This window comes from Rhipicephalus microplus, chromosome 6 (genome assembly GCF_043290135.1).
Source record: "Rhipicephalus microplus isolate Deutch F79 chromosome 6, USDA_Rmic, whole genome shotgun sequence".
In the NCBI taxonomy this organism is placed as follows: Eukaryota; Metazoa; Arthropoda; class Arachnida; order Ixodida; family Ixodidae; genus Rhipicephalus; species Rhipicephalus microplus.
Genome location: NC_134705.1, coordinates 3,535,465 through 3,544,158, shown reverse-complemented (window position 1 = coordinate 3,544,158; position 8,694 = coordinate 3,535,465). Strand labels below are relative to the sequence as shown.

Below are 8,694 nucleotides of genomic sequence, written 5' to 3'. Positions count from 1 at the left end.
ATTTCCTCGCGGACGACGGAGCGGACGATTTCGCGAATCCACTCAATGCTGTTGCTCCCGAAGCTGGCGGAAAATTCAGTAGGTGATGCAGAATTCACTTGCCGGTTGAGTAGGGCTGACCGCTGATGAAGTACCCTCTCCATCGTAGTGGCTTCGGTCAGGAATTCTGCTACACTCTTCGGAGGACTCCGCACTAGACCAGCAAAAAGCTGCTCCTTCACGCCTCGCATCAGATAGCGTAGCTTTTTTTCTTCTGGCATTGCCGGATCCGCTCGCCTGAAAAGCTGCGTCATGTCCTCCACGTACATGGTGACGGTCTCATTAGGCATCTGGATGCGTGAATGCAATGCACGTTCAGCACGATCGCGGCGGTCGGGGCTCCGGTAGGTCTCCAAGAGGCGATGCTGGAACTCGCGCCAGGATGTCAAGACATCACTTCTGTTCATGAACCACGTTCGGGCGCCGTCTTTCAAACACGCGTAGACGTTGCGGAGTTTGGCGGCTTCGTCCCAGTAGTTGATCGCTGCGACGTGTTCGAACTCGCTCAGCCAGTCGTCCACATCCTCAAACGGCTCTCCGTGAAAGGGACTAGGCATCAGCGGGTTCTGGACAGTGCAATAAATTGGTGCCGACGACGTAGGAGTTTCCATGACGCCTTGAGGCGAAGTCATAGTCGCTCTATGGATAAGCTGTGCCGGTGTCTCTGGTGGTAGGCCTCGTTGGCGGCGGCTTGTTCTGTGAACTGGCGTGTCCACGGGCACAGGGCTTGTGTTCCGGCTCCTGGATGGGCTCTTGTGCATGGGGTGCGTCGTCAGTTGTCGTACCCAGCAGCTCCACCAATCTTGTCACCAATCTTGTCTCACTCAAGGAAACCTTCCGTAGAACTGCTCGTCAAGCTAGGACAAAAAGAAAAACTGCTCCAACCCAACCTCTTCGTCCTCTTCCACACGAAAACCACGCGAATTCATGCGGCATTAAAAAGCGGCTTAATCCCAACCTCTTCGTCCTCTTCCACACGAAAACCACGCGAATTCATGCGGCAATATATATATATATATATATATATATATATATATATATATAGTCTAGTAGATCCTCCGTGAGCGGTCACAACGTGGTTTATTTCGACGTTTCGGCCTAGAGTCTGGCCTTCATATATATTTATATATATGTGTGTGTGTGTGTGTGTGTGTGTGTGTGTGTGTGTGTGTGTGTGTGTGTGTGTGTGTGTGTGTGTGTGTGTGTACCCGATAGCAGCATCCGCATCCACACGGGTGCGCGCGTGCTTGCACACGCGCGTTTTAATGTCGGGTACCCCTAGCTGCCTGTAGCACGCGCACGCTATCGCGTTTCTTTGAACTCACCGCCGCACCTGTGGAGAATACAAAAGAACGCAAGGCCTCATGTACGCAAGCCACTTGGAGCCGCTGCACTGAAACTCTGTATTGATAGCCTGTTTCGCTCCTGCAAGGGCTGTGTGCCGCAAGGAAAACATAAAGGTGCAAACGTCCTCCGGCTAGCTCATACCTCGAATTTTCACTGACACCTTACGCTGCTTTTTCTTTAATGCAGACGCCGCATAGATACCAGAATTTGCCATGAAAAATTACCAAGGAAGCACCGGACGACCCAGCCCAGCTGCACAGCCATTCCTTTTTAAGGAGTTTTTGATCACCCATTTAGGAACCAAATATACTGCATCCTGTCTATTGTCGGTGGGTTTATCGGTATGTGTACGTTGCGTACTCACAAACCCGCGTTAGTCTTGCAACAACGTGTTCGCATGCACGCGCTGCAACAGCGCAACACGCTCCCACGCGCTGCAAGCAAGGGTGCAAGTCGAGCAGACGAAACTTCGGCGGCCGAAGCCCTGCAGCGGCTTGCGCTTCGCCTTGACATACTGCCTTGCGCCCACCTTTGGCGCGCGCGCAGAAAGCATACCGGCAAAAGCTCTCATTTCGGAACTTTGTTCCCTAGCACTAGGTCCGTTCGATTCACCTGCACCACGTGAACTAGTTCACAGGGTGCTGCACTTTGTCATTCGTTTCAGCGGTGCAGCATTGACGACCTTTTAACTCTGTCATTCGTTTCAAAAGGTGCAGAAGAGGGGCAGCACTGGTTCAAGATTTTCCTGCGCCACCTACACTGACGGTGCTGGCTTGGGGCAGCCGCATGTGCAGCTGAGCAGACGATGCAGCGTAGGTGGCTTAGGCTTCATACCCGCCTCTACAAACGCGGTGTGTTTTGCCAATACATTTGCGCAAAACTGTCCACATGTGTGGTTCGCGATCGTTCTGTGTTAGCTGTACGGAGTAAACTGTTGGCTCATCGTCATTCGTTTCGGGGGTCGCGCTGTGCCTGCACCGCTGAACTCACGCTGCACAATTTCTGAACTTCGCGTGCACAGTCGTGAACTGGTTCCAATTGGTTCAGGTGAATCGAACGGACCTACTGCCCTCGTTGTTCAGTGGTGGTCAGTTGTGTCAACACAGTCGGCGTTGGTTGTGCGGTTGACTGTGCGGACCATTCTAACCGTTAACAGCCGGCGGATTCTGCTACCGTATCGTGTTGGAGATTGCATGTGATCTTCCAGTTGTGCCTGTCAATTCTGTTGCAGTTTTTGCGTTGTAGTTTGTTCGCATTTATTTCTCTGTCTAAGTGTGCTTGAAGTGTTCGTGTGCGGCCGCTGAAAAGCCAACCCTAACATGACCCGTGCACTCGTTGCCGGAGACTCAATGTTGAAGTACCTCGCAGGGTCTTTCACATTGAGCTCCAGGACACATGTCGAGGTTCGCTCATTCAGCGGTGTGCGGATCGAAAAATTGTTCTTTTTAATTGCTCATTCTCTGGCAGATGTGCACGTGGTCGTTCTTCACGTTGGCACTAACAATGTCGGTGAAGAACCCCTCGTGCTGATTGCCAGGTTCCGATCACTGATCTCCAGAATTCTTGATGTCAATCCGTGTTGTAGTGTCTGCAATTCTGCCGAGACAAGCGAGTTTGCGCAAGTGCCAGTGGGCGCTGTCTGTCGGAGAATTGGAGGCGTTCAACACGGATGCCAAGGAGACAAATGCCATTTTGCAGGCGCTGTGCCACAAGAACGGCTACGGTTTCGTGGATGGCACATGCGAGCTGATGGGGACGCTGAAGGCCGACGGCGTGCACCCGACGAAACATGGTAGCCAGGTAAGCAATTAATGGGGATGTTATAAGGGGCTAGCTGCCTAGTCGGTAGCAGCTGCGGACGATCAAAGTTACGGGTTAGCGACGAGTCAACGACACATATTGCAATTGTTGCATTTAGAAGGGACGAATTCAATCCTCCAAGAAAACGCAAGCGTGCTCGCAGCGCTACAGTGCACGTGCTTCATCGCAAGCGCCCGCGGAATATAAAATTAGGTGAAATTAGGCGTGTGTAGCTGTGATAGTCGTCCTACGTATAATTTCCGCGCAGTGTGGTACCGCGCGGTGAAGGCCACGTAAACGTGGACGTTGGAGAATTTAGTTAGCGGCATTCCGCTACGGCCTTTTTCGTTTTTTCCCGAGTTAATTCGTTATGTTGGCACTGCAGGTCCACGGACGACCTTTGAACATAAGTTGCATGCTTAGATCGTCGGAATCAAGCGGCTGCCTGTTGGTCATGTTTTGCACATGTAGAGCCTTCCGAAATGATTTGATTAGAGTGAAATGACGCGTGCAGTGGGACTATTTGCGACTTCGGCTACCAATGATATAAACGGGTTTTACTGTGTGTTCATTACCACAGTATATTTGAGAGGCGCCAACGGGTAAGCTCACTGGTGCACAGCCTTTATGCAACAGCAGCTCCTTTACTCAGAAGTGCAGAATAAGCAATCTGACAAGAACTACTAAGGAGGCCAGTGAGGTTGCCTCCCCCTTAGGTGCATTATCTCTGCCATGAGTTGACAAGCATCTGGTGTAAATGTGAATTCCCTATTGTGCATCAAAGAAAAGATCAATACAACTGTTACTGTTATTGTTATGAACACAGATAATATTTCATCAAACCCATGTTAGCCCATTTTATTCTCTTAATTGAAATACTGAAAATGAGATGTCTGATATGCCTTACTTGTTTCTAAAACAGGGCAGCAATGTCTGATATATAACGTAAAAATTCCGCAAGTCATCTGTGTAATTGGATCATTATACATCGAACGTCCCAGCCGTTTTAGCAACCATCTTAAGTGTATTGGAAAAAAATCTTGCTGGAGCACTGTGTTTAAAATAGTGAACTGGTAAAATTTTTCTCAGAGAAAACATTTGGGTCACGTGGCTGCCTTTTGAGTTACCTAAAAATTGCAGAACTCCTCGCATGCAATCAGGTCGGCTCAGCTCACACAAAGTCATGTAGACCAACAGCACCTGGTGTCGCTCCATTGAAGCTGAAATGCCAAACAACACTGTACGTAAGCAATTTCTGTGAGGTCTTGGCATGCGTTTGGGCAGAAGCACATCAGCAAGAAGTTAGGCAGTCTACAGAACATCTATCGAAATTATGGCACTTTATATGTCATGTGCTGACATAGTTACCAACAGAAGCATTAGCAAAAAGTCTTCTTTTGAAGAAAAAGAAGTAATTTTGCTATCATCATTGTTCAACAACGTAAATAGCAATGGTTGCACCAACGCCTTTTGACAAATACCCAAGTGCCCGACTTGTGAAATGAGCGCCGCTGCAATTTTTTTACATCTACTTTCTCACCTAGTTTAAAGGTCTAAAACAGTTGCATATTACTAACATGTATTTTGGGAGTGCTTTTAAAATCTCTTCGCTGTTGAGAGAGAGCAAACACCTTGTACTCAATGAATGTTCATCATAAACGTTATATTTCTTCATTGCTATGAGAACTTCATTCTTCGGGGCTTCCGTTATGGAGGGGTTCGACTGTAAATGCGCTCCTATGTGTTCCAGCTGTTGGGGTGCCTGCTACGTGCAGCCATCAAGCAAGCAAGCAAGGACCTTGAGGCAAGCCAAAATGGAGCATTGCAGCAGCAGCACCAGAAAGAAAAGGACCACAAGAAGCTTGGATTCCAGTACAGTGATCAGTCAAAAAGGCTGGCACAGTATTGGAATAATGTAACTAATTTCCCAGCTCTTTCCACAGACCCTATGCTTGTTGTAGCCCCTGCATCTCCATGCAAGGAAATGTGGTCGGACGTTGCATGGAAGTCTGATTCTGCTACCATACAATGTCACGGTGCGATGTCAGTGACACCTAAGGTCGCAAAAACAGACGCTGCTCATGGGTACCCTTCACTGCCAATAACTGCAGTGGCATGCACCAGGGCTCCAGCTGTGACTGTTTTCGCTCAAGTAAAACGGCACCCTGTGCGCGCTCCTGCACTTGTCGGTGGTGTGTGAATGCAGCACAAAGTGAAGAAGACTGGGCGTACATCCGTGCCATTTTGCTCTGCTGCTTTTGAGCAGAGCCCACCTTCTGACTGTGGGCCACCCGACGCCTGCGGCGTAACATCCACGGTGAGCCCCCAGTCAGAAGGTGTGGTTCTGCGCAAGGGCAGCAGTGTAGCTGACACCAGCGCTTCCACACCTCGTGATGATCCCCGTGTAGAAAAGGAGGTTAGAGTCGAAAATAGGAACGGGCACAGTAACAATAAACCAGTTTCTCCTGCTCTTGTTTGTGGTGCGGGTGTGCACCACAAAGTGACGAAGACTGGGCGTACTGCCGTGCCACTGTGCTCTGCTGCTTTTGAGCAGAGCCCACCTTCTGACCGTGGGCCACCAGACGCCTGCGGCGTAACATCCACGGTGAGCCCCCAGTCAGAAGGTGTGGTTCTGTGCAAGGGCAGCAGTGCAGCTGACACCAGCCCTTCCACACTTCGTGGTGATCTCCGCGTAGAAAAGGGGGTTAGAGTCGAAAATAGGACAGGGTACAGTAACAAGAAACCAGTTTCTCCTGCTCTTGTCAGTGGTGCGAGTGTGCACCACAAAGTGACGAAGACTGGGCGTACTGCCGTGCCACTGTGCTCTGCTGCTTTTGAGCAGAGCCCACCTTCTGACTGTGGGCCACCCGACGCCTGCGGCGTAACATCCACGGTGAGCCCCCAGTCAGAAGGTGTGGTTCTGTGCAAGGGCAGCAGCGCAGCTGACACCAGCGCTTCCACACTTCGTGGTGATCCCCGTGTAGAAAAGGTGGTTAGAGTCGAAAATAGGACAGGGCACAGTAACAAGGAACCAGTTTCTCCTGCTCTTGTCAGTGGTGCGAGTGTGCACCACAAAGTGACGAAGACTGGGCGTACTGCCGTGCCACTGTGCTCTGCTGCTTTTGAAAAGAGCCCACCTACTGACTGTGGGCCACCCGACACCTGCGGCGTAACATCCACGGTGAGCCCCCAGTCAGAAGGTGTGGTTCTGTGCAAGGGCAGCAGTGCAGCTGACACCAGCGCTTTCAGACCTCGTGGTGAGCAGAAAGCAACTTCAGCAAAATTGTCACACAGCCATATTTGCACAGGTGGAGGAAATCTTTCTGTAGGGAGCACATTCAGCACTTATAAGGAGTTTAAAGCTAGCTTCGAAGGATGGAAAAGTGAAGGGTTCCATCCGATGCGCATTGAAAAATCGGATAAAAACCCATTGTGTACTGAGAAAGGTTTAAACAAAGCAGACTTTTCTTATGTTCGAGTGAAATTTGTCGGTTGCCACGCAGGGCATCCAAATCCGAGGGGACAAAATATTCGACCCAATCAACTCTTCAACGGTACAGGTTGCAACGTTGAACTTAAGCTTGCGCTGCTGGTTTCTCTACAGCCCTATTATGAAGTTGTAAATTTAGCGGATGTGCACAACCATGAAATAGGTCCCGAGATTTCTGTATGGTACAATAATAATCGAGCATTAAGTGCTTCTGAAAAAGAGCAACTTCAGGAGTTGATTTCTGGTAATGTGAAACCTAAAGACCTAAAGGATGCCATTCTGAGGAAAACGGGAAAACATGTTACTTCTCGTGATATTATAAACATGAAGCATAGAACAGTTCAAAAAATTTAGGACAATGCTCATCATGGAGCCCTTCTGTTAGAAAAAAATCAACGAATTGTTTTCAGAAAACTCTGGGTGGAAGGTTCATATGTAAAAGAATACAGAAAATGGTCTCTTGTACATATTGCTTCAATCAGAGCATATGGCCCAGTTACTAGAAAAATACCCTGAAGTGTTGTTCTTTGATGGTACGTATAAAGTTAATAAAGAAGAGTATATCTTGCATTCGATTCTGTGTGAAGATGGAACAAGCCATGGGAGGCCTGTATGTTATGCATTTGTTCAGAGGGAGACATCAGAAATATTAAAGTCTTTCCTAGAGACATTCCTTTGTTTGAATCCTGTCGTAGAGGAGAAGTGCAAAATTGTGGTAATGGACAAAGATTTAAATGAAATGAATATAATTCAGCAGCTTCTGGCCAAATGTAGAATCTTGTTGTGTTCGTGGCACGTGTTAAAGTACTTACACACGAAAGTGATGCAGCATAAATCAAACAGTCTAGATAAGAAATATGTTAAAGATATAACTACGAAACTGGTTTTTGCACATACTGTAGATATATATCAAAGGCACTTGCAGGAGTTGGAAAAAGCACTTGAAAATGACAATGCCCTTCTGCAGTACTTTTACAAAAATTGGCACAGCTGCAAGATCATGTGGATTCATGCTTATCGTGCAAATGCATGTAGTTTAGGAAATAATACTAACAATCGAATGGAAAGCCATAATCAAAGTTAAAAAATTATCTAACACGTGACATGCACTTTGTGGAAGCAGTGAAAGCTCTGATAAGGTATGTGACCCACGATGCTCTCGCACTCAGCCATACGCAATATAAAGAAATGAGAACTTGCATTGACACCAGTAAGGCTGATAAGTTTTGCATTGAGGTGTCATCAAAATGCACCGAATACGCTAGAATATTGGTATGTAAAGAATATGGGCTGTTTATAAAATATCCCGGAGACTGTATTATCTCTGATGGCAAATGCACCGTTTTTGTTGGCAGTAAGCTTTATGAAGTTACTAATAATATGAGGACATGCATATGCACATTTAACGCGCAGTATCAAGTGTTTTGCAGGCACATTCTTGCAGCTAGATCAAAAAAATAATATGGAACTGTTTGATGAAAGTTGTGTGTCGAAGCGCTGGCTTAAATCTGATTTTGTGCAACCCGACCAGACAGTGTCACCAGACAAACTAAGCATTTTAACCACAAGCATGGTAAAAAAGGTACAGCCAAAACTTGATAACTCAGAGGCCAGATATAAATATGCGTATGCACGTCTGTTGGAACTTTCAAAGGAAGCTGCTAATGTACTAGCCCAATGTAGCGCAACTGAACTTTGCGAAAAATTGAGCGAGTGTGAGGACTTTTTCCAAAATCTGGTTACTTACCCTAGAAATAAGAAACATGATTCACCCCTTCCTAAAATAGCACAAAGTAATGAACAAGTTAGTGGGGAAGGAAAAGGCTTAGAAAAGTCGAAAGAAGTAAGTAATTCGTGGAGTGTAGACCTGAACGACTATCTATTGGCCAAGTCTGTAGATGATGACACTATGAAGAAGGGCTCCACAAAAGATAAATCGGAACTGAAAGTGCAATCTGGTCAAATTAAATCTGATTCCAAAGATGAAATTAACTTTACTATAGCCTCGCATGATGATA

At 47.3% G+C, this 8,694-nt stretch overlaps 1 protein-coding gene across 1 annotated transcript; it reads left to right on the top strand.

The window, feature by feature from the left end:
- Nucleotides 1-1,312: 1,312 nt before the first annotated feature.
- On the top strand, nt 1,313-6,515 carry LOC142765153 (uncharacterized). Its single transcript, XM_075865728.1, has 4 exons — nt 1,313-3,186; nt 4,937-5,101; nt 5,741-5,890; nt 6,495-6,515. The coding sequence occupies exons 1-4, from the start codon at nt 2,953-2,955 to the stop codon at nt 6,513-6,515; spliced, it is 570 nt and encodes a 189-aa protein (XP_075721843.1). The 5' UTR covers nt 1,313-2,952.
- Nucleotides 6,516-8,694: the final 2,179 nt, after the last annotated feature.

Excerpts from the sequence above, each read along its gene's own strand:
- LOC142765153 (XM_075865728.1), top strand. The coding sequence starts at position 2,953 with ATGTCAATCCGTGTTGTAGTGTCTGCAATTCTGCCGAGACAAGCGAGT. Across the intron at positions 5,102-5,740 it reads TGGCACAGTATTGGAATAAT|AGCCCACCTTCTGACCGTGG; the intron begins GTAACTAATTTC and ends GCTTTTGAGCAG. Across the intron at positions 5,891-6,494 it reads ATCTCCGCGTAGAAAAGGGG|GTGGAGGAAATCTTTCTGTA; the intron begins GTTAGAGTCGAA and ends ATATTTGCACAG.